The following is a 24,022-nucleotide window of genomic DNA, read 5'->3' on the forward strand; positions in this document are numbered from 1 at the left end:
AGTAACTGCCAAGGTCCTAGGTGAGGGTGAAATGGCATTGACTAGGTAGTTCTGAGTGCTAAGGCCTAGGTGCACCTAAATGTGCAATAATGCCAAGGGGCAAGTGGTTTTTAATGTGGCCTAAGAGAGGGGTAAAAAGGTGCATCAAGTGGAGAGGCTAAAATGATGACATTTGGCAAGGAGAACTATCTAGGGAAATGAGGGTCTCATGGATAAGCATGAAATTAACGAAGGAACGTATTAATCTGATTATCTGTGATCCACGAGAGTAGGCTGGGTGGAACAACTTAATGCCATCGCCCGTGAGCTGAGTCAATGTAGAAATAGAAATTCAGGCTAGAGATAAAGGGTCTGACATAGTGAAGGTTAGCTTCTACAGAGATCACTTCTTACATATCACAGTGGAGGGTTTCATTGACCCACCAGGATACACGCAGATTCACCTACCCCACTCGCTGAGGATCTCTCTTGGGCAGGTTCGGGTCTCTTCACACAGACTTTGCATCGAGAGCGGCAGAGCAGAGCGACTACCTAGGGAGAGGCGCATATGCACATTGTGTGACATGCAGGAGGTTGAGACAGAGGAGCATTTCATCTTCAGGTGTCCTGTGTACTATGAGATCCGAGGGCGCTTCCACTGCCTCTTCAGGGATAGTTATGGGATTTTGGCCCGTTTCCTCTCCTACCCAGACCAACGGTGTTTGGTAGGTTTCATTCATGAGGCACTTAGACACCGCGAGAGGATACTCCGAACACGGAGACAGGAGCAGACTTCTTCCTCGGTTGATCCCTCTCAGAGCTCTATCACGGAGTTCTTTCAGCTAGATTGCATGGACCTCCATGAGACGAGGCCTCAACATGACCGTGACCCAGAGCCTGTGACCCGACTGCTCAGACAGAGGGTCGACACACAGATCACACTTGGGGACATCCCCTCCTTGTTTAGAGTGGGAGCCCGACCGACGGGGGTCAAAGTAGCCCTGGTTAGACGCAGAGCTACGACCAGGAGACGTGCCAGGACCGCACCTCTGAGTGGCTGACAGCACTCTATTGCCGACTTCATGCCTCCACTGCCTCATCCATCCTGATATCTTGCTGCTGCCGATGATGATGATAATATTGATGATGATGCTGAGATTTATATATAGTCGACCATCGACATGAGTATGTTGTACTTAGGACTTAGTATTGCCATTCTGCATTTTTGCATTTTGCATTGGTATGGATGCTCGTTTAGTAGCTCCACTACCACAGCTTGTTGTATCAGGATTTTCAGAGTCTCATAGACCCATCGGTCTTCTGAAGACTTTAATAAACTTTCTTTCTTTCTTTCTTTCTTTGCAGCTGCTCGGTACAATGCTGACATCAGCACCACATCATTGCAGCATTTCCTGCCTGTTTCTCTGTGCAAACCTTCTCCTAACTGCCCCGTACTGTTCTGTAAAGACATATGACTGATCCGGCCTGTTGCAGTCCCCCATGGCATTCCAGAGTTGCCAGGTATGTCTCTCTTTGTGCTGCCCACATGGCAGCCTGTTCGCTGCCCATGTGGCAGCCCCATCCTTTGTTGTTTTCCTGTGATCATGCTGACCACATGGCAGTCTAAATCTTGCCCATGTGGCAGTCATGTCATCCTACAATTCAACCCCCCTTTTGCTCTCCTCATATGGGAGCTTACAGATGGGGAGGTGACCAACCTGATTCCAACCTGTTTTCAGATTGTTCTCTTATATCACATCCAAGTCTTTCATTATGACATGGGGAGCAGCTATCTGGGGTTGAGGGTTTGGCGCCTTTGCTTTATATGAATCTCAGGCTGGTAACCATGCTTTCTTCATGCAGCATCACTTGAGACGTTGATAAGACAAAAAAAGCAATAAAATACTAGCACTATGAATAATGTAGGGAGACACATAGGTGCACATAGTTAGCTAGTGATGGGTTTTTTTGTGGCTCCAAAGACATCTTTTCCCAAAAAAAGATGATATGATGTAAATATACTATGAATATAATGTTTGTAGGAACTTCCTATGGGAAGTGATGAAAACGCAATATAGATGCACTCCAGAGCAATGTACCCATGTGTGATGGGGTCAGTGGTTGAATGTCAAATGTAAAAGTTTTTTTTTTGTGATAAATGGTCTTCTGTGCATGGAATGTTGTCATGTCAATATTTGTGTTACATCCAATGTGGTAAATGTGTGGGCATGCATCAAAATACCTTGTTTTGAAGGATGGTCATGTGCTAGTGAAATGTGACCCCAATTGTGTGAGCAATGGTCTTGGTGCAATGTTTTTTGAGGCAAGGTAGAAGAGTGGTAAAAGGAGGCAATGACGTGGAAAATTTACGTAGAGAGGTGGCTTGCCTTGCATGAGGAAGCTACAACTCTGCGTTATAGAGGAGGAGCACAAATTCTAGAGAGGGGGAGAGAGGCTTTCCAAAAAGCAGGAGAGAAGGTGACGACTTTGGTTTTTTTTGAGAAGAGAAGGAGGTGTGCGCTGATTGCACGTCACTGGTGATCTACGCTGCCTTCTGCGCTGATTGTGAGATAGAGCTTTGCTTGCTTGAGGCGGACGTACAAAGCTTGCCCCCCCCCCCCTTTGATGGATTTCTGTCGTTGGTATTTGAAGAGCTGCTGATCGCTTGTTCTTGAGGTGAACGAGAATTTGAGGAGAAAAGCCAAAGGATTGCGCAGGAGACTCCTCATACACTGAGGAGAGATTGATGCGTACGTGAAGACAACGCTGATTGGGAAGTTGCCCATACGTGTGGACAAGGAAGGGTGAGGACTTATTCGACTGAAGTCTGGAGGATCTTGGATGATCTGCAGGAGTTGTGGTTCATTCCTATCGCTTGTGGTACCACAGATGTGCATTATTCCTGTCTGACTGAGTCTTGTTCATCGTGTCACTTGTGCCATCTCGGTTGAGAGTCTTCCTGGTGTCTTTGTGCTAATTTGTGGCCTGTTGAGGGTATCATCTCAAGTCATTGTGGTCCAGTTACATGCTCTGGGCGTTGTGCATTTGCTCTATTTCTATTGGAGCCCATCTTGCTAATCTGATTCCATAGGGAGTCCTGACCTCATCTACAGAGCTAATTGAATTATGGTGATTTGCTAGTTGTTTTTTTCTCTCCTTTTGCTTTCATGAACGTTACTCTTGGCTGTCTGAGGCATGACCATGCATGCTGAACTGGTGAACATTTCCATGGAATGAAAAAGAGTTGCTTCAGAGCCGTCCTGTCTTTAGTTGCATAGGCTCTTCACTAGGTTCCCTACCACTTTTCTTTCATCAATGTGTCCGATAGATCTTAGCATAATGGATCCATAGGATTTGTTTTTGATTCCTATTCTAGCTCAAGATTCCTTGCCTTCTTCACCGGCTGGTTTGGCTTGGGAGGTGGTACCCATCAATACTTTGTGGCGAATTTGGTGTTCTAGATGTGCAAAATGTTTTAGGTGGCCAGCCTTCCAGTCAGCTGATATATTGACTTCTATTTGAGCGGACCTTATTTTCACCATCAAGAGTCAGTGGGGGAGATGTAATGGATCGGCGCAAGAGAGATTGATCTCATTCATGAGGACTTGGGATTGTTCCCTTTTTTTCCTTTGATACCACATGGGATGTCGTGGCACTATAGACCACCCCCTTGGCTCTTTTGTCATATAGTAGAGGTCAAGGATAGAGTTCTTACTCTCCCACCTCTTGTATAATTTGTTTTGAATGGAATAAATTACAACATTTTGTTTTTTAAAAAAAGCATTCCACACCAGTACTTTGGATACTACATGCATGCTCATTTCATCTCAAGCCCTAGCATCTTTTGGAGATGTTAAGTATTTCTTTATTTCTTCTGTACACTCTCATTACCTCCTCCCCCCTCCCTTCCCTCCTGGGCCTGGTTTACACCTTCTTCTTTGTGAATCATTTACAAAATTTAACGTGGGCATGTCTAGTGCCATCTAGCAATAACATCTTTGTAGGAATAACTTGATGTCTCAATAAAATGCCGAATCTTGCATATTTAGAGTTCTTAGGTGCTTGAGGGTGTGGCTTGATAATTTTGGTAAAGTCAATTCTGAGATGCATCTTGCATTAACGCAGCCTTTACAAGCTTTTGTATTTTCAATCTCCTATCACACATTAGCAACTCTCTTAAAGAAATTTATTGTGAGATTGGGTTTTCTATTAACAATCTAGGCTATGGCCTTTCATTGCTGCAGGTATTCAGAATAGCCCACTAGGAGATTGTATTTGGTTTTTAACACTCACAAGTGTTTTCAATCCTTTGCAGAAATTACAAGATCTCGAAGACAGTTTAGTGACACTAAGCTCTTCAGATGAAGATGCCATTAGTGCAACCATAGAAAAATTTTCTTCTGATGTCAAGCTTGGAGACAAGAGTGTCCTTCACAGGTTCATCTTTTGGTTTTTATGGATGTAGTTATGAATGGATTAATGTTTTTCTCACGAAGTTCTTTTGTACTTGTGGATAATGAAGATGAAATGTTTATTTTTGGGAAGGAAAAGCCCTTGAAATTTAAGTATGGAGAGGGGACACAACACAACAGACCTGGGAATGTATGTCTTAACAATTTAATCAAGCTACTTATACTCACTCCTTTAAGTTTGTTGTTAATACTGTTTTCCAGAATAAAAGAACCTCTTATATTAAACTTGGCAAAGTCTGTTTAGGTATCTGTGAGGCCACCACCATTAATGAGAGATTGGTTGTTTCCAACCTATTTTGTGTAGGGTTCCAGCTCACTGCGGGCAGGCACTAATAACTAGCATTTTACCAATCGATTCCTTGATCCATGGGAATTAAAGTGTACATGCAGGCCAAACCTTGCTAAAACACGTGGATGCTTTGTAGCTCTGCGTCTGACCAGGGCTACTGTGACCCCCATCGGTCGGGCTCCGACTCTAAACAAGGAGGGGATGTCCCCAAGTGTGATATGTGTGTTGACCCTCTGTCTGAGCTGTCGGGTCACAAGCTCTGGGTCACGGTCATGTTGAGGCCTCGTCTCATGGGGGTCCATGCGATCTAGCTAAAAGAACTCCGTGATAGAGCTCTGAGAGGGATTAGCCGAGGAAGAAGTCTGCTCCTGTCTCTGTGCTCAGAGTATCCTCTCGCGGTGTCTAAGTGCCTCATGAATGAAACCTGCCAAACACCGCTGGTCTGGGTAGGAGAGGAAACGGGCCAAAATCCCATAACTATCCCTGAAGAGTCAGTGGAAACGCCCTCGGATCTCATAGTACACAGGACACGTGAAGATGAAATGCTCCTCTGTCTCAACCTCCTGCATGTCACACAGTGTGCATATGCGCCTCTCCCTAGGTAGTCGCTCTGCTCTACCACTCTCGATGCGAAGTCTGTGTGAAGAGACCCGGACCTGCCCAAGAGAGATCCTCAGCGAGTGGGGTAGGTGAATCTGCGTGTATCCTAGTGGGTCAATGAAACCCTCCGCTGTGATATGTAAGAAGTGATCTCTGTAGAAGCTAAGCTTCATTGGGAGTTCACTCGGTCCCAACCAGGTCCAAAATGTGTGTAGCTGTAGTAGATCCTCATGGATAACCTGGTTGACCTTGTGTGATAGGAGGGGAGAAAACGGAGCATCCATGCTGTTCTGGAAGGGAGGTAGTCTATCCATGTGGAGCCCCAGTCACTCAAACCATCTCTCTGTACGTGCATACCAACAACACCTCTGGTCTCCTCCTACTGCATGTGCCATAGAAGAGGATAGAGCTATCCATGGTAGCGTGCTATGTCCCAAGGTGTAATCCCCATATTCTCTAACTCAGTACGGATACGTGATGACGTGAAATGCAGCATGTAGCTGTAAAGGGGGTGACAAACTCAGCCTGAATGATGTGGTGGTGAGGAACGGATAACCCTAAGATAGGAGCGGGTCTCATCGTGAAGCTGGGTCTGGAGAAGATAACCCCAAGATAAGTGTATGATGAAACTATCTCAATAGGTGACCCCTCAAATGTGAACTGCTCCGTACGCATGATGGCTCGAGATGTATTGAAGATCAGGACCTTGGTTTTGCCCAGGTTGACCTTCAAAGTGTAGAGCAAGATCTGGATCAGTGTACCCGCAAGAGAGCAACTTACACCCCCCTGTGTCTGCATCATTGTCTCAAGCTCGTCAATGTAGAGGCTAAACAAGGTAGGCAACAAAGGACACCCTTGTTTGACCCCGATGGTGCTCATGATCTCGTCTGTCCACCTGGATCCTGCCCGAACTCTGCCCAAAACTCCCTCGTAAAGTGCCATGACAACCCAAATGATCTCCTGGTCATAACCCAAGTCCTGTAGGTGCCGTATGAGGTGGGCTCTCGGAACCGTGTCAAATGCCTTGCAGAAATCCACAAAGCAACATTAAACCCTCTGCTTCTATGACCTCGCCTCCTCGATGATACATCTGAGCGTGAGAATGTGGTCCATGGTTCCATGATCATGCCAGAATCTGGCCTGTCTTGCTGCTCTAAGTCCTCGACACTCTGCAAGTCTACTAACCTCGGAGTCAAGTACCGATGCATAAATCTTGGACATGACATGTCTAATCATAATGGTCCTGTAGTTCTCCGGGCTCATGGGATCCCTTGCCTTGTGGATGGGTGAGATAGTGTTAATGGTCCAAGTGTGTGGAAACCCCAAACAAACAGCTTCATCAAAAAGCTTTGCTAAGATCGGGGCTAGGAGGTTAATCCCATATGCAATGAACTTAGTGCATAACCCTCAAGGGGAGAGGCGATGGGATAGAGCTGTGTGTCTATGGAGGTGGATAGGTATAGAATGTGGAGCCATCCAAAAAAACAGCAGTATCGAAACAAGAATGGACCATATGGATTGCTGAAGTTCTTCTAAGCACTGCTCCTCCCCGCCTCCTCCCTTGTTGCCCCCTCCCAGCCTCTCCCCCTCCCTCCCTTAGCTTGCTCACTGTCCCGCCCCCCTCTCCCTTGCTCTCCCCCTACCCGACCTGCTCTCCCGTCCCTTCCTTTCACCGCCCTGCTACCCCGCCCCTCCCTCACCTCTCCGCCTCCCCTCGCCTTGCTGCCTCGCCCCTCCCTAGCCCTTCTCCTACCCCCGTACTGCTCCCCCACCCCCTCCCAGCCCCTCTCCCGGGCTGCAAACGCGCCCCCCCTGCTACTCTCCTCTCCGCCTCCTCTTCAGCTTCCTTACCGTCCCCTTCATCATCCTATCTGCTCCTTCCTCTCCCCTCCCTACCCTCTACTCCTCCTTAGCCTTCTCTAGCCTTCTGTCCTCCCTACCCTCTACTCCTCTCTAGCTCCTTCCTCCCCTTCAGCCCTCTTTCTCCTTGTGGAGAAAAGAGGTTCTACTTCTCTGCACAGCAAGATTTGACGGACGGAGCTTCACCATGTTCAAGTTGGCCTCCTCACCTTGATTGACGAAAGGATTCTCATTCAGTCAATCATTGTCCGCTTCCACTGGCCGTGAAGATAATTATCTTTTCAAAAGATAAGTTGCAGCAGCTCAGAAAGGATGTAGAGCTTGAAAGCTCTACGTCACTTTTCGCTCACATCCATAGGTCCCACACTTTCATAGCACAAGCCAGGGATTGGATGCTTGCAGCCTTACCAGAAGATCTCGCTCCTCGCCTTCCAGATGTATGCTTATTGGGATGAGGCTTCTTCCAGGTGGTTTTCGATTCTTCTGAGGCCACTGCTTTGGTGCTCCAGGCTACTAACCCTTTGGCGCTAGCTTCCAAAAGGATTTTTTAATCACCCTTCACTTTGGGTTTAGATCCTGTTGAGGAGGATAGTCGGGCTACCTCTCTCTTTATCTGATTTCCCGGCCTCTCTCAAGTCTACCATCAACAAACTTGCCACTATCGGAGCATTCTTTGGTGCGGTCACAGAGATCCCCCCCCTCCTTGGCATGCTTTCATCCTCAATAGGGGCAGTTAGGGTCATTGTCACTGACCCTTACATTACGGATGCCCACGTTATGCTTCAAAGATTGTAGGTAGACAGGATTAGTGCAGGATTTGCAGGACCCTTGGTCATTTCGCTAGAGACTGCTCAAGGAAGAAGAAAAGGCCTAGGAATGTCTCTCCTTTGGCTCCCACTTCCCGTCCTACCCCTTTGGCGCGTCCTACTAGACCTTCTTGAGCAACACAGTTAGCTCCTAGGATCCTCCTCACGCCTTGCACCAGCTGCCCCCGTCCGGGTTGCAGTCAGAGTTGTTGCTCCTCCACCTATAGTTTGGAGGACGCCCCTTGTGTGCTAGGATCCAGTTGGATTTCGGCAGGGGATATTCTAGGCTTGGTTGCGACTGAGGTGGCCATTCTTATAGATTAGGAGGCACCATTAGGTACCTCAGACTCTACCTCTGGCCCAGCCATTGATAGGACCAGTGATGGTTCTCATGCAAATACTTTGACTCCTCGCCCTCTACTCGAGCATCTCCCTTCCTGTTCTGGTCTTCGGATTTCTTCATCACCTTCACCTTCTTTGAGTGCAATGATTCTACGCAGTCCAGTTACAGGCATGGTGCACAGAAATTCATTTTCAGTTCTAGCAGATATGGGGGAGATTGTGGAGGAGTTTGTTCCCTTCACTTTTGGTGATGTTGTTATTGGATTTCCTATCGACCGAGCATTTCCTCCCACAGGTGTTGGTGTTCTCCCCCTTGTGGATTTCCCTCCCCTTACCAGTCTTGGGAGGAGGGTTTCTCCTCAAGAGGTTTGTTTCTGCTACTCGATCGGGTAAGGTGTTTGATCTGACTTCCTCCCACCGATGAGGATTGTCACATGAAACATACAGGGCCTTGGTGGTGTGTCCCATCTCCGCTGTAGGCAGCTGATTCGTAATCAGCTTTGTCCACGTGTTACTGGGGGTCCCATTGACGTTCTTTTCATCCAAGAATACAAGTTGGATGCCAGGGATTGTTCCAAGTCAGGTAAGATGCTTTCAGGTTATACTTTTTGGTCACTTGCAGCTGGCACTTGCATTTCAGTTTCAGATTCTATCCTCCCCTTGGGTGATGGACACGGAGTTATGATTCCCTCTAGAGCTCAGTGGATTCTTCTTTTGATTGGGGGACATAAGGTTGGCTTCCTCAACCTTTATGCACCCAATAACAGAGGGGATCGTGTTCGTAGGTGGAAGGAGCTTCTTTCTTGGGCCCCCATTGCAGATTCATGGGTGATTGGAGGAGACTTCAATATGGTGGTGTTGCCTTCAGATAAGAAGGGGGGTAGAGAGGGTGCACTCCTTGGAGACAGCAGCATGGGATGCCTTTGTTTTTTGAATCAGTGGTAGAGATGCATGTTTTGATGATGCCTTTTGAACCACAGTCACTCTTGTTTTTGTGGTCGAATAGGATGCCAATCCATGCACGGATTAATAGATTTTATGTGGATGATTGGGCTCTGGACAGGGTATCCACTTTAGATCATTTTCCCGTGGCACTAATGATTCGAAGCCTCATGTGAGAGGACGTTCTACTAGTCTCAAGATTCCGGATGCCTTGTATGCATTGCAGAGGAGGTTTTCATAGAGGGAGCATTGCAGATTTGGGTTTCTCACACTCATGGGGGACAGGCATCCCCTTCACATGTAGTTGCAGCCCTCACCGGTGTTAGTGATTTCTACCATGAGGAGCAATGATATCAGACTGAGGTTGGAGTTCACCAGTAGTTGGCAAAGGAAAGAGCATAAGAGGCCTATAGATTCTTGGATTCAAGAGCGCCTTGCCGCAACAAGGGCTCATCAGTAGACACTGTTAGATCAGAGAGCAAAGTATGCCTTTCATGCACAAGAGTCTTTTTGGACTCAGATGGGAGGTAGTTCAGCCAAGCTTGATCTTGCATCCAGGGTTGTGGTGGTCAATCAAGTCTTGTTGGCCACGGCTTGGTTTATTTGTTCTTGTTGGTGCCGTTCTAGCTAGTGTATCACTCAGCTCAAGAGGCCCGTAAGGAATTTTCTATTGAATGGACTTGATGGCACATTGGATGCCATAGCCAGGATGGCTTGAGAGACAGTGATCCTCCCCACACGGGAAGGGGGTCTTAACATCATAGATCCGGATTTACAATGTAGTGCCTTGCCATGCAAGATGGTGGTGAGGGGACTTATGGCAGGACAAGAGCCGTGGAAGGATTTCTCTATGCATAGCATACAGTCCTATACGCCAACTTCAGGAGGAGATTGGAGTTACAATACCAGATGGATTTTCACTTCAGCTCACCTCAGGTCTCCTTTGTCCCGTCTTATGGCTGCTATCTTGAATGCTTGGGCTAGCTTCAGGAACTCTTCAAAGAGTTCCCCTTTCCTCTCATAAAGAGATGGATAGGCAGCCTGTCATGTGGAACGACAACATACTTGATGATCATGGCAGACCACTTGGTGCCTCACACTATATGTAGTGGTCCAAGTGGGAAAGGGATCCTGCCTCCACAGTGGGGTCCTTAAAAGCTTTCACAAAGCTTCGAAAGGACTATAAGGCTCAATTAGTAAGCAATCTAAGAGGGAGTGTAGGAAGAATTCAGCAGATTGATGCAGCCATTCCAGTGGATTGGATGGAAATAGATGATATGCCTATTTCATGTTCCACTTGGATGGACGCTTTCTCGGGAGCAAGCATTCCTCTATAGGTTATTGCGGTCTGTGGTGCAGAAGAGGATGCCCTGGTCTTTGATGTCCTTGTGGGTGACAGCCTGTCTTGATTAACAGATAATGTTTTATTACACATTCCATTGCAGCTGGTTAGGATTGTTAGATTGGTGGAGCATGGCTTAGACTTAGAGTGGAACTTAGACCCTCACCTACATCTTGTTATCTTGGGAGCGTGGAGATTGTGGCTTTATGGGGGTGTTCCCATAAAGTACTTGTATTGGGATCTCGGGGAATGAGAATGGATTGATAAAGGACACCGAGAGAAGAGCCTTCCCTTCTTTCGTACGCTATTAGTAATGTCAGGAAATTCCTGTGGAGTTGTAGAGGTTGGGGGTCCTCCAAAGCACTTAATTGGGAGTGTATATAGAAGGAGACTTTGGAAATCCCGTAGGAATAGAAAAATTACTGTTTTCTTTTAGCTTTCTATTCATGGCGGGATTGCAGTGAACCTTTGGAGATCTAGATTTGGAGCTGACCATACTTTTCCTTGTTGCCTTTCTGCTGTGAAATCAATTCAGCATTGTCTTTGTGATTGCAGACATGCCAGGTTTATTTGAAGGGGGATAGCTAGGATTCTCAGCACCTTTATTTGTTGCCCCTTTTTCATGACTTGGGGCTCAGTTGCTTAGCTCTCTATGTCGGGGCCCCAGGTCTTCTATGAGAGACATGACTCATCTTGGGATTGATCGATTCGACACCATTTACTTGAGCCATGCTCTTTGGATGACGTTCCTGCTTCACCCTTTAGAGCTGTACATGCGTCTGTGGACTCTTCTTGGGAGATACTGGCAAGTATTCAGCGCGGCATATTTGAAGAGCGAGATGCATAGAGGCATTGGATGGATCCTAGGTCCATCCTTCTTGTACCTTTGCCTATATGTGGATGGATACTATACATACTCTGATGGCCATCTGGGCGACTATGCAGAGGTCCTCACATGCAGTCTCTGCTAGGAGATGTTGGAGAAATCAACCCTAGCATGGTTTGCATGGTGGGTGATTCTCAATTGCAACTAAGAGATACGTGGCATATTGTATGGCAGGTGGCATAACAGAGATAATCATGTTCCTCATCATCTCTGTCATCTCCGAGATACTCGCCCAAGATTGCGCCTCTGATCTCTCCTTTGATCTCGCCTCAATGCACAAGTGGAGATTCCGTTTGGTGAAGGACATCGACTCCTTATAACTGCAGCATGGCTTGTTGCCTCTCTCAGAGAAACCGGTGATAGTCTTTTGTGTTTTGTAATAAACTTTTGGTTCTCCAACAAGCCCCGTAGGGATGAGGAGAAGTTGATACGGTTGTAGAAAGCTTGTTGTAGTGAAGTTGTTCTAGATCTTTTTATTTCTATTCAGTTGTGTTCGGGTGGGTGTATAGAAGGATATCGTTTCCTTTTCTTCAGTTGGTATCAGAGCAGGGCAAATCATGGAGACAAAGGTCGAGTCAGCTACGAAAGTTATGGTTTATACTGGGACAAATTTCGTTGCATAGCAGCTTACGTTGCGACTTCATCTCATGGTGGGGAGTGGTTGTTGGCACAAGAAAAAAACCGACTGGCAAGGCTGCTCAGGAATCTTCAGAGAAGGTTAGTACGTGGGAAAACAAAAATGAGCAAGCTCTAGGAATTTTGGGACGTGTTTTAGGATTAAGATTTAATCATCATCTTGATGTTCAAAAACTGCTCGTGACAACTAGGTTACAATCGATACATTGTTTGGTGCTCGACTAAAAAATTCTAAAATTCTTTTCAAATAGGAGTTTTTTTAGTTTGCAAATGAAGGATGGAGCTACACTAGGAGAGCATTTAAACCGGATGAAAGCCATTCTTCGCCAGTGCCCAAGTCGAAGATGATGACTCCAAAGCAGTTCTTCTGACAAGGCTTCCCTCGAGCTACAACGAGATTGTAAAGATTTTTTGTTTGCATGCAAACATGACTTTGGAGGAGATTATTGCTACACTATTGGACGAGGAACGATGCCAGACTGTGGAAGGGATAGAAGTACATGTATATATGTAAGATTGTGGAAGGGATAGAAGTACATGCATATGCAGCCACGAGTAAGAATAAAAATGCCATGAAGGGTGAATGGAAGCAGCTCAATTGCAACTACTGCAAGAAATCAGGACATACTGAAGACTACTGCTTCAAAAAAAGATACGACTTAGCACCTTAAGAAAAGGTTAAGAAGGAATCAACTCATGTAGTGGAAGAGTTTGCAAGCGTGTGTATTGAAGATTCTAGCTCGATTGACGATGGGTGGGCGTTCTAGTGAAATTAGCACTTTGTGTTTGCATTGGAATAAGAGACAACACCAGTCTCTCAGTTTTGTTATGGCAACAGTCGCCTTGCAACTTACTAGAGATCCGTCAACTTCATCTTTATCTTTTGTTGTGTTCATTGGGACATGTTCGAATCAGTTTATTTGTCCTCCTTCTCTCATTTGTGATCTTTGAAAGAGGGAGGGGGGGGGTGTTTTGGTTCAGGTTCGTTTTCACTTTTGGGAAGCACTTGTTTTGTGCAACCCTTTGACAGTATTTTTCCTTATGTTCATGACTTCTACTCTCCAAACTTAGGGTTGAGGGGGGTGTTGGAGAAATCAACCCTTGCATGGTTTGCATGGTGGGTGATTCTCACTTGCAACTAAGAGATATGTGGCATATTGTATGGCGGGTGGCATAACAGATATAATCACATTCCTCATCATCTCTATCATCTCCGAGATGCTCGCCCAAGATTGCGCCTCTGATCTCTCCTTTGATCTCGCCTCAACGCACAAGTGGAGATTCCGTTTGCTGAAGGACTTTGACTCTTCTTATAACTGCAGCATGGTCTGTTGCCTCTTTCTCAGAGAAATCGGTGATAGTCTTTTGTGTTTTGTAATAAACTTTTGGTTCTCCAACAAGCCCCGTAGAGATGAGAACTTGATATGGTTGTAGAAAGCTTGTTGAAATGAAGTTGTTCTAGATCTTTTTATTTCTATTCAGTTGTGTTCGGGTGTGTGTAGAAGGATAACGTTTTTTTTTCTTCAGGAGAGCTATACTTTTTAGGGAATAGGGAAGCTCCTCTTTCTTCTCTGAGACTACTATAGGGTTGAGATTGCATTTTAGCCTCAACCTTGGTTGCTTTCTACCTCCTTCTGAGGAGTGTTTTCTCATGTACCGGATGATGTATTTCCGCCTTGAGCTCTTGCTGTCGTGGCTTTTGTTCATACTTAATAGAAGTCTTTTTAATGGGGAAAAAAAAACTTGGAGCTCAGCTAAATGAGATTGCAAGAGGACTATCAACATGACAAAACCCTAAAGCCGTAGGATGAGCCTAGGTGAGTCAAAATTAAATGTACCACTGACTCAACCACTAACTGTGGTAGAGGGGGGGGGGGGAACCTTATAAAGGAAAAAGGTGCCCGCCCCTAACCCTTATATTATTGGCCACTGCGTTCGAGATTAATATTTCTAACACCCCCTTGTAGTGACAATGTTTGAATGTACCAAGGGTAATGCTGATGACGTCAGTGGGGATGTCATAGTAGCTAGTCCCTGCTATGCATGATGGAGTTTATGGTTTTCAATCTTATGAGTGACTATCGTGAGATTGAAACTGCACTTTGTTGTGTTTTTAGGGGATGAGTTTGGGAATGTTCCTGGATTCATCTAGGTATACAAAAACTTGGTGAGAAGCCTTGGACTTTTTTCATGAGGTAAATCTTTGCTGAAGAGATCTGCCACATTCTCATGTGTAGGGCAAAAGACCAAATCTGATTTCCCTTGCATGTAGCTGCTCCTTGACATGGTGATAATGGATCTTTATGTGTTTCGTACGTGCATGAAACACGCCATCACAATGGCACTTTGAATGTTATTGAAAACTGGAGTAGGCTCCTCCAATGACACATATAGGTCTACCTACAAACATCTCAACCATACACATTCTACTGTGGTTGTGAAAGCTGCCGTGTACTCAGCTCCAGATGATGAGGTAACAACCGTTGATTGTGTCTTGCTCAACCAAGAAATGCATCAGCCTAGTGCCAAAATCACCAGCCCAATCCGAATTGTTGTAAGCATCTAAATGCAAGTTACCCAACTGGGACATAGCAAACCAAGAGATCGAGTACCTTGCAGGTATCTGAAAACATGATTCACATCTTGCCAATGTGAAGTATTTGTGCTGCACATAATTTGTGCAACTGTGTTACACAATACTGGATGTCTGGCTGTATATTACACAAGCAAATAGGCATCCTACGGCCTGGTTGTAAAATAGTGGCATCAAACAGCTCATTTTCATCATGCATGGGTAACTTAAGCCCTGGCTCCATAGGAGTTGTAATAGGCTTATAATTCTGAAATTTGAGCTGTTCAAACAGCTCACCAATGAACTTGGGACTGCAACAACCCCCTGCTATTGGCATCTTGTACAATTGAATGCCCAAGTGAGAGTGTCAAAATAAACATCTCAAATGTCTTCTATAATTCATCCTTAAAATCTACAATTTTGGGGGCATTAGTACCATGTCATCAACATACAAGGCAATGATGACCGAATCACCCCCTTCTTTCTTGACATAAAGGGTGCTTTCATTTGGACTGTTCTTCATGCCTTGGCTGATCAAAGAGGCATCAATCTTTGCATACTAGGCCTAGGACCCTGCTTCAAGCCATTCAAGGCTTCCTTTAATTTGCAAACTTTGTCTTCCTTGCCAGTACAACAAAACCAATGGGTTGAGAATCTCATAGTTACCAGGGAACAGCGTTCTGTCTCTTCTTGGAACGTGGGAACGCCGTTCCAAGAGGCAAGCCAGAACCAGAACAGCCCCAGAACGTCCCCCTTTTTTTTTTTTTTTCTGTTTGAAAGTTTTAATGGGTATTTCAGAGCTTATATAGAAAGTTTAAAGCTGTAAAATGTTAGTTTCTTTCATTTTCTAACATAGTTTTATGTCATATGATGACGTGTCGTGTATGACGTGGCATTCCGGTTCCCGTTCCCCCGTTCCTCTTCCCGGAACGTTCCCGTTCTGACACCCTGAATTTCCGGAACGTTCCTGTTTCCTGGTAACTATGGTTGAGATAGATATACCTCTTCTAGGAGGTCCCCATTCAAAAATGCAGTCTTGATGTTCACCTGGTGGATATGCCAACCATAAAATGCAGTCATGGCACATACCTAATGGTAGTCATACAAGAAGTGGGAGCAAAGGTCTTGTCATAATTTCTGAGCATAGCCCTTTGCAACTAGATGGGCTGTGTACCTGTCAATTGATCCATTTGATCTGCATTCAGCTTATACACCCACTTTGTGCCTATTGCTTACTCGCCTGTTGGCAAGTCCACCAAATACCAAGTCTGGTTTTTTTGAATGAGTCAATCTCCACTTGCATGCCCTGCATCCAATGCACGTTATCACATGCATTCATCACAATGTCCAGGTTCACCCATTTCCAGCAAACTACTTGGACTGAATCAAAAACAGATGGCATCCTCAATGTCTCTAGTGTCATGACGTGTGTGGCCAGGAAGGGGTGTAGAAAGCTTGCTCTCCTAGAGAATACGGATAGCCAACGAAGAACTGTCCTAGCTTGTGCATTGCTGAACTTTCTTGGGCCACAACATCCTCAACTCGCTGTGTGATAGGACCAGCCATGGGCTGAATGGAGGCATCAACTTGTGAACTCCGCTGCAAATTCTGATTTTCAACAGGCATATCAGCTCCAATATCAAAAGAAACGGGAAGTAGCCCTTCAAATCATCCAATGAACCCTAATTTTTGTCAAATACAGCAAGGGCTCAGCAGGAATGGCATCTCTACTAGTGAAAGCTTTTTTGACAGTAGGATTGTTAGAGTCTGTAACCCTGCTTTCAATGTTTTAGCTGACAAATATGCATTTCTCAGCTCTTTTTCCCTCAATTCTTGGGGTACATGTGCATATGCTACACATCCAAATATACATAAGTAGCTGGCATTTTGACTTCTTTCATACCAAGCCTGGTTTGGTGTCATAACCTTAAGTGATTTGGTGGGACACCTATTCCAAACATAATTAGAGAACATCATTGCTTTCACCTAGAACCTGTGAGGCAGTCCTTTGGTCTTAATCATGCACCTGGCCATTTCCATTAGTGACCTGTCAGCCACTCCATTATGCTGAGGAGTACAGTGAATTGTGCATTGATGTATGATGCCTTTCTCACCCAAGCAGTTTTCTAACTCCTTGGAAATATGCTTTCCCCTCTATTCGAACATAGGCTCTGTATCCTGCAGCAAGTTTGATCCTCCATAGCAATGAAATGCTTAACACAATGAACAAAGAAAGATCTATAAAGTGGCGTCACCGTGGTGGTCCTCTGTATGCTACCTAAGGAACTTAGTCCACCGGGCGGCTGAGGATGGATAAGGGGGTCTGGATAGAGAGAGGTTCCAATGGTGATTGGTGCTGTGGGGGGACATGAAACCTATGATAGAATGATGTTCGGTGTGCCCTTGTCCTCTTCTATGGCATTTTCTGCAGGCGGGGACTAGAGATGCTGGCACGCACAAAGAGATGGTTTGAGCGACTGGGGCTCCACATGGATAGACTCCCTTCCAGTACAGCATGGACGCTCCGTTTTCTCCCCTCCTATCACACGAGGTCAACCAGGTTATCTGTGAGGATCTCTTATAACTACACACATTCCGGACTTGGTTGGGAAACAGCGAACTCCCAGCGAAGCTTAGCTTCTACAGAGATCACTGCTTACATATCACAGAGGAGGGTTTCATCGACCCCCCAGGATACACACAGTTCACTTACCCCACTCACTGAGGATCTCTATTGGGCAGTTCCGGGTCTCTTCACATAGACTTCGTATCGAGAGCGCCTATCCAGGGAGAGGCACATATGCACATTATGTGACATGTAGGAGGTTGAGACAGAGGAGCACTTCATCTTCAGGTGTCCTGTTTACTATGAGATTCGAGGGCGTTTCTATTGCCTCTTTAGAGATAGCTATGGGGTTTTGGCCTGATTCCTCTCCTACCCAGACTAGAGATGTTTGACAGGCTTCATTCATGAGGTACTCAGACACCGCGAGAGGATACTTCGAGCACGGAGACAGGAGCATACTTTTTCCTTGACTGATCCCTCTCAGAGCTCTATCACGGAGTTTTTTCAACCAAATCACATGGACCCCCTCGAGACGAGGCCTCGACATGACCGTGACCTAGAGCCAGTGACCCGACAGCTCAAACAGAGGGTTGACACACAAATTACACTTGGAGATATCCCCTCCCTGTTTAGAGTCAGAGCCCGACCGACATGGGTTACTGTAGCCCTTGTTAGGTGTAGAGCTATGACCAGGAGACGTGCCAGGGCCGCACCCATGAGTGACCGACAACACTCTATCACTGATTTCATGCCTCCATTGCCTCATCCACCGTGAGGTCCTGATGATGATGATGATGATGATGATGATGATGATGAGATTGATATATAGTCGACCACCGACATGACTATGTTGTTCTTAGTACTTAGTACCATTCTGCATTTTTTGCATTTTGCATTGGTGTGGATGCTCATTTAGTAGCTCCACCACCAGAGCTCGTATGTACCAGGTTTTTCACAGTCTCATAGACCCATCGTTCTTCTGAAGATTTTAATAAACCTTCTCTCTCTCTCTCTCAGCCCCCCCCACAGCCCCCGCTCACCCCTCGCTCACCCCTCACAGCCCCCTCGCTCAGCCCCCCCCACAGCCCCCGCTCACCCCCCGCTCACCCCTCGCTCAGCCCCCTCGCTCACCCCTCACAGCCCCTTTCAGCCCCCACAGCCCTCACAGCCCCCCCGCTCACCCCTCCGCTCAGCCCTCTCACCCCTCCGCTCAGCCCCCCCGCTCAGCCCTCGCTCACCCCTTGCACCCCTCCTCTCACCCCCCCGCTGCCCCCCCGCTCACCCCTTGGAACCTCCCCCTCCACCCCTCCGCTTAGCCCTCTCACCCCTCCGCTCAACACCCGCAGCCCCCCCCCCCCCCCGCTCACCCCCCCTTCGGTTAACCCCCCCGCTCACCCCAAAGCCCCCCGCTCAACACCCCACAGCCCCCCCGCTCAACACCCCACAGCCCCCCTGCTCAGCCCCCCCCCCTCCGCTCACCCCTCCGCTCAGTCCCCCCGCTCACCCCTCCGCTCAGCCCCCTCGCTCACCCCTCCGCTCAGTCCCCCCGCTCACCCCCCGCGCCCCCCCCCCCGCTCACCCCCTCGCACCTGCAGCCCCGACCCCCCCCCTCCCCCCCTTTTTTTTTTTTTTTCTTCAGGGCAGCCCCAAACCCTTTTTTTTTTTTTTCTCTCTCTCTCTTGGGGGCAGCCCCAACCCCAACTTTTCTTTTTAATTTTAAAATCTCTCTCTCTCTCTCTCTCTCTCTCTCTCATCGCGCATTGGCAGCGCTCGCCATCTCCCGCTTTTCAATGTTACCGGCTTCCCGTAATTAAAAATGGCCGACACTGTCAAGCATGTTACAGAAGCAGCAACAGCAGCAACATCAATGGCCGCCACGACCGAGATGCTGCACTATAGTAGAAGAGGACTCGCATCTTCTACAAAGGACAGCGCACTGCCCGCACTTGCCGCACTCCCAGTCGCAGGTACACTGGTTTCAACTCCATTGTCTCATCTTCCGCCCAGCGCAGTGCCCGCACTCCCAGTCGCAGGTTCACCGGTTTCAGCTCCATTATCTCATCTTCCGCCCATAGCTACTTTGTACCCGCAGTTTTTTTCACCCCTCCCCTCTCAGGTTCCTTCTTCTCCTACCCCTTCTCCACCCTTTTTTCTCTCCCTCTCACAGCCCTCTGTTACCTCTTTCCCTTTGTTGCCTATTTTACCTACTTTGCCAGAGGTTACCTCCTCCTCATCCTCTCTACAGACTTTACCCATCCCCTCCTCTCCTTCCCCGGTACCCGTTTTCTCTCCCCCTTTCTAGCCTTCTCCTTCATCCCCGCTACCCACTTTACCGGTTTCCCCCTTGTCTCCCTCTCTTTCTCCTTCCATGCCTTGCACTGTTTGTCCTTGCCGCCACATCCTGCCAGAGCTTCAGCACTTTGAGACCCATCTCCGAGCTGCACTTCAGATGCTTCACAGGAAGGACGAGACCATTTCTCTACTTACGGCTCAGGTTGCATCTCTTGCTGATCGGGTGACACAGCAGGATCGGGAGGTCTTATCTATTAGGACAGATCTCCAGGTCTTACAGGCGACCCATAGGACTCTTGCTGGAGAGATTCATGGACACACAGAGCGAGTGCAGCAGATCGAGACTCGCGTTCAGCACATGGATACATCTCCTACTACAGCAGTAGCAGCGGTTGAGGAGCGTTTGACCTCCCTTCAGACAGAGGTCCAGAGAGCCACAGAGTGGGTGGATGTAGTCCGCTGTCAGCCATCATAGCCTCAGAGATCTACTGTATCAGCTACATTGGCCGAGTCACAGCAGAGGGCCACAAAGGCCCTCAACATTCGCATTCGTGGTATCTTGCCCTCGGCGACAGAGTCCACGATGACACAGGCTGTGACCTTTGTCTCTCAGACATTGGGAGTACAGGATCATGGCATAGTAGGAGCATATAGAGTCGGGAGGGATCCTACTAGAGAGCAGCCCCTCATTATCAGATTCAGAGATGCCCAGGCACGTCGAGCTGCCCTCAGGAGGAGAGGGACACTCAGAGACCACCCACAGATTTCCATGGCTCAGATACAGGTTGAGGAGCGCAAGGCGCTCATGCCTCAGAGAGATGCAGCCCGAGCTCAGGGCAAGTGGGCAGTGATTAGGGATGGCAGACTCATCACAGGCACCTTGAGGCGTGCTCCCACAGTGCTTAGAGATGGCAGACCAGCAGATACAGCCCCACCTCCACCTCCACCTCCACCTCCACCTCCTGCCCCGTCCGCTTGACGGGACAGGGCCCATGGGACACACCACCCGTCAGATAGTCTACGCATCGCTGTATGGAACTGCAATGGTTCTTTTACAGCACAACCAGGCAATCTACGGGGGGCATTCTTTGGGAGAGATATCATCTTTTTCACGGAGACACACGAGAGTCCAGAGAGACCTTTGCCACGAGTGACAGGGTATACATGGAGATCTGCCTTCAGACAGCACGCCCGGACATTTGGAGTGAGAGGATCTGGAGGAGTGGCCATTTTGTACAGAGAGCATCTCGATCGGATCATCACAGTGGAGAGAGCAGATTCACATGCCCGATTCTTGTGGGTACGCATCTGCCGCAGGGCCCCTCAGCGAGATCTTTTTATTGCAGTTTGCTACTTCCCCCCGGCGCAGTCGATCTATTCTTCCACTGGACCAGGCCAGTCCATATTTGAGGATCTCTCAGCGGACATTGCAGATTTTTCACGTCGCGGAGAAGTCATCCTTTTAGGAGACTTCAACGCGAGGACCTCAGACAGACAGGCCCTCACTTATGACTTCATGGAGGATCCGGTCATACTCCCAGCAGTTCACGATGATAGCCTCTGTCGGACTTCATCAGACTGCACAGTACAGCCCACAGATCAGGGACGTCAGCTACTGGAGCTCCTCACCTCGCACAGTATGGTGATTTATAACGGCTTGTCCAGGTGGCCACAGTCTTCCATGCCTACATTCTCTTCTGCTCCTGGGCGTGGTACTAGCGTGATCGACTACATCATAGGTCCCCCGACTCTAGTCCCTTCCATCCATAGCCTTACTGTTAGCCCCTTCATGCCCTCTGCCGACCATGCACTCATCCACTTTACTTTGACTCATGTCTCCCATGACCCACCTCCCCCTCGTTATCACGACCGCCAACCCTACTATGAGGTTCATTTCGACCACCAGTTTGATGATGTATATAGCCAGAACCTCAGCCGCCTACTCCGTCCTCATCTATTAGATGCTCTACCATCCACGCGGGACCGGTGGGAACTTGTACATACTTCACTCGTTTCTGCCGCTCACATGTCGTTCCCTGCCACATGTCATTCGTCTAGTCCCCCACCGGTTGGTCTTGTTCCTTGCAACGGTTGGTATGACGAGGAGTGTAAGGAACTCCGCAGGAAACTTCACCTTGAGACCAAGGAGAAGTCTCCCCTCCTTGCCGAAACCAAGAGAGACTACAAGTGGTTGGTTAGGCGCAAGAAACGCCAATTTCTAGCCCGGAATGAGGAGGAGCTGAGAAGCTTGCTTTTCAGCTGTGACTCCAAGGAATTCTGGAGAAAATTCCTCCGCTCGAAGTCTCAGAGCCCCATCACAGATCCACGTGTCTGGTCTGCATATACTTCAGCTCTATACGATGTTCCAGAGCAGCCAGATATCGATTTATCCCACTCCCCTAGGCCAGCTTCATCTAGTCTCTTCACACCGGAGAGTGTCCGTGCAGCAGTCCACCGATTGAAGAACGGGAGAGCTAAGGATCATGATGGATTGCAAGCGGAGTATGTAATCCTTGGGATTGATACCTTAGCTTTTGTTCTCTCCCGTCTCTTCAATGAGTCTGTTTGTACAGGCCTACCACAGTCCTGGTTAGGCAATACCATAGTACCTATCCACAAGTCGGGGGACCCTATGGAGCCGTCGAATTATAGGACCATCATGATTGGCCACGTTATGGCCAAGATCTATGCATCAGTTTTGGAAAGCCGTATAAATGACCATGCCGAGACGACAGGACTCAGAGCCAGAGGGCAGGCTGGATTTCGCAGGGATCATTCGACGCTTGACCACATTCTCACACTCAGGGCACTAGTAGAGGAGGCGAAGTCACGAAGGCAACGGCTTTATTGTTGCTTCGTGGACTTCAGGAAGGCATTTGATACAGTTCCGCGATTCAGATTGTTTCAGAGGATTCGCGAGATGGGCTTCAGTGGAGAAACACAGTGGGCTATCATGGCTTTGTATGAGAGGGTCACTGGTCGGGTTCGGACACGTGAGGGGCTCTCAGAGGAGGTATGCAGCACGATTGGGGTGAAGCAGGGTTGTCCGCTCTCTCCTACTCTCTTTGGACTATATATTGATGAGCTAGAGAGGTTCATAAAAATGACAGGCGGTGTGGGCTCTACTCTCTCAGGATCCTCCATTCCTATCCTCCTGTATGCGGACGATGTGGTTCTCATTTCCTCTACTGCTCAGGGCCTCCAGGCACATATTGAGGCACTCCATAGGTTTTGCCAGGACAGGGGATTGACCGTAAACCTTGGCAAGACCAAGGTTATGGTTTTCAACACCTCTGATCGTATCTACAGCACGGATGAGTTTTGCTTCACTTATGACGGACAACCCATTGAGCTTGTTAGAGAGTACACTTATTTGGGGGCAGTTTTCAGGGGACCGATCTTTACCATGACATATGCAGCACGAGATAGGATTAGTAAAGGGTATGCTTCGTTGGCTCATCTTGAGCGTCAGTGTTTTCAGTCCCACTTTCAGCATCCCGATACGAAATCCCTGCTATTTGACACATTGGTGAGACCAGCTGCGATGTATGCAGCTCCTTTCTGGGCAGGAGACCTTGGCGCTGCAGATTGGAGACGAGTAGAGAGGTTACAGATCATCATGTTCTCTCGGCTCATTAGGGCCAAGGCTACAGTTCCGCACGAGATCATGCTAGCAGAGTTCGGAGCTACTCCCCTTGCATTGGATGCAACGTTTCAGTCGGTCATGTATTTGCATAGGGTTAGGGAGTTTGGAGACTCAGCAGCAGGCAGAGCTCGGTTGCCATGGTTAGCACTTGCATCTTCTATGGAGTTGGCACGATCTGGGGCCCGATACTGCTGGTACTTCAGACTCACTAGGTGGCTCACATCTCTTGGACTAGACATGGATAGACTGCCTCCCTTCCGATACAGCATAGATGCCCCTCATCTCGAGTTGACTCGCCACGAGCTTAGTCAGGTCACGAGAGCAGACTTGCTGCAGCTTCATACGTACCGCACTTGGATTTATCCCACGCAGCTTTCGACGAAGATGGCCACATATCGTGACCACTTCCTTCGGATCTCAGAGGATGGATTTGTCATTCCACCAGGCTACACAGGTATCCACATGTCCCACTCACTGAGGATTGCCCTTGGCCAGCTTAGAGTCTCTTCGCATCAGCTCGAGATAGAGGTTGGTAGGATGCGACGCATGGAGGATGGACGGCGTCCAGGCCGAGAGACCAGGATCTGCCCTTGTTGCACCATGGGAGAGGTGGAGTCAGAGGAGCACTTCATTTGCAGATGCCCGCTATATTATGAGATCAGAGGGAGATTCCACTGTCTCTTCACGGATGGCTTTGGACCTCTCTCACGAGTGATGGATTATGAGGATCAGCATTGCCTAGCTCTTTATGTCAGGGAGGCCACTATGCTTCGACGACACTACCTCAGAGAC

The 24,022-nt window shown here is 47.9% G+C and overlaps 1 protein-coding gene across 1 annotated transcript in view; it reads left to right on the top strand.

Moving 5' to 3' along the window:
• LOC147891527 (3-hydroxyisobutyryl-CoA hydrolase-like protein 5) overlaps nucleotides 1-24,022 on the top strand; it is a 106,148-nt gene that overhangs the window by 64,767 nt on the left and 17,359 nt on the right. The window contains exon 9 of the mRNA XM_087388247.1: nucleotides 4,295-4,416. Coding sequence (XP_087244373.1) covers nucleotides 4,295-4,416 — 122 coding nt within the window. The remainder of the gene's footprint in view (nucleotides 1-4,294; nucleotides 4,417-24,022) is intronic.

The sequence above is a fragment of the Dipteris shenzhenensis genome, chromosome 17, assembly GCF_047967505.1.
Source record: "Dipteris shenzhenensis isolate YYH24624 ecotype China chromosome 17, Dip_SZ_1.0, whole genome shotgun sequence".
NCBI lineage: Eukaryota > Viridiplantae > Streptophyta > Polypodiopsida > Gleicheniales > Dipteridaceae > Dipteris > Dipteris shenzhenensis.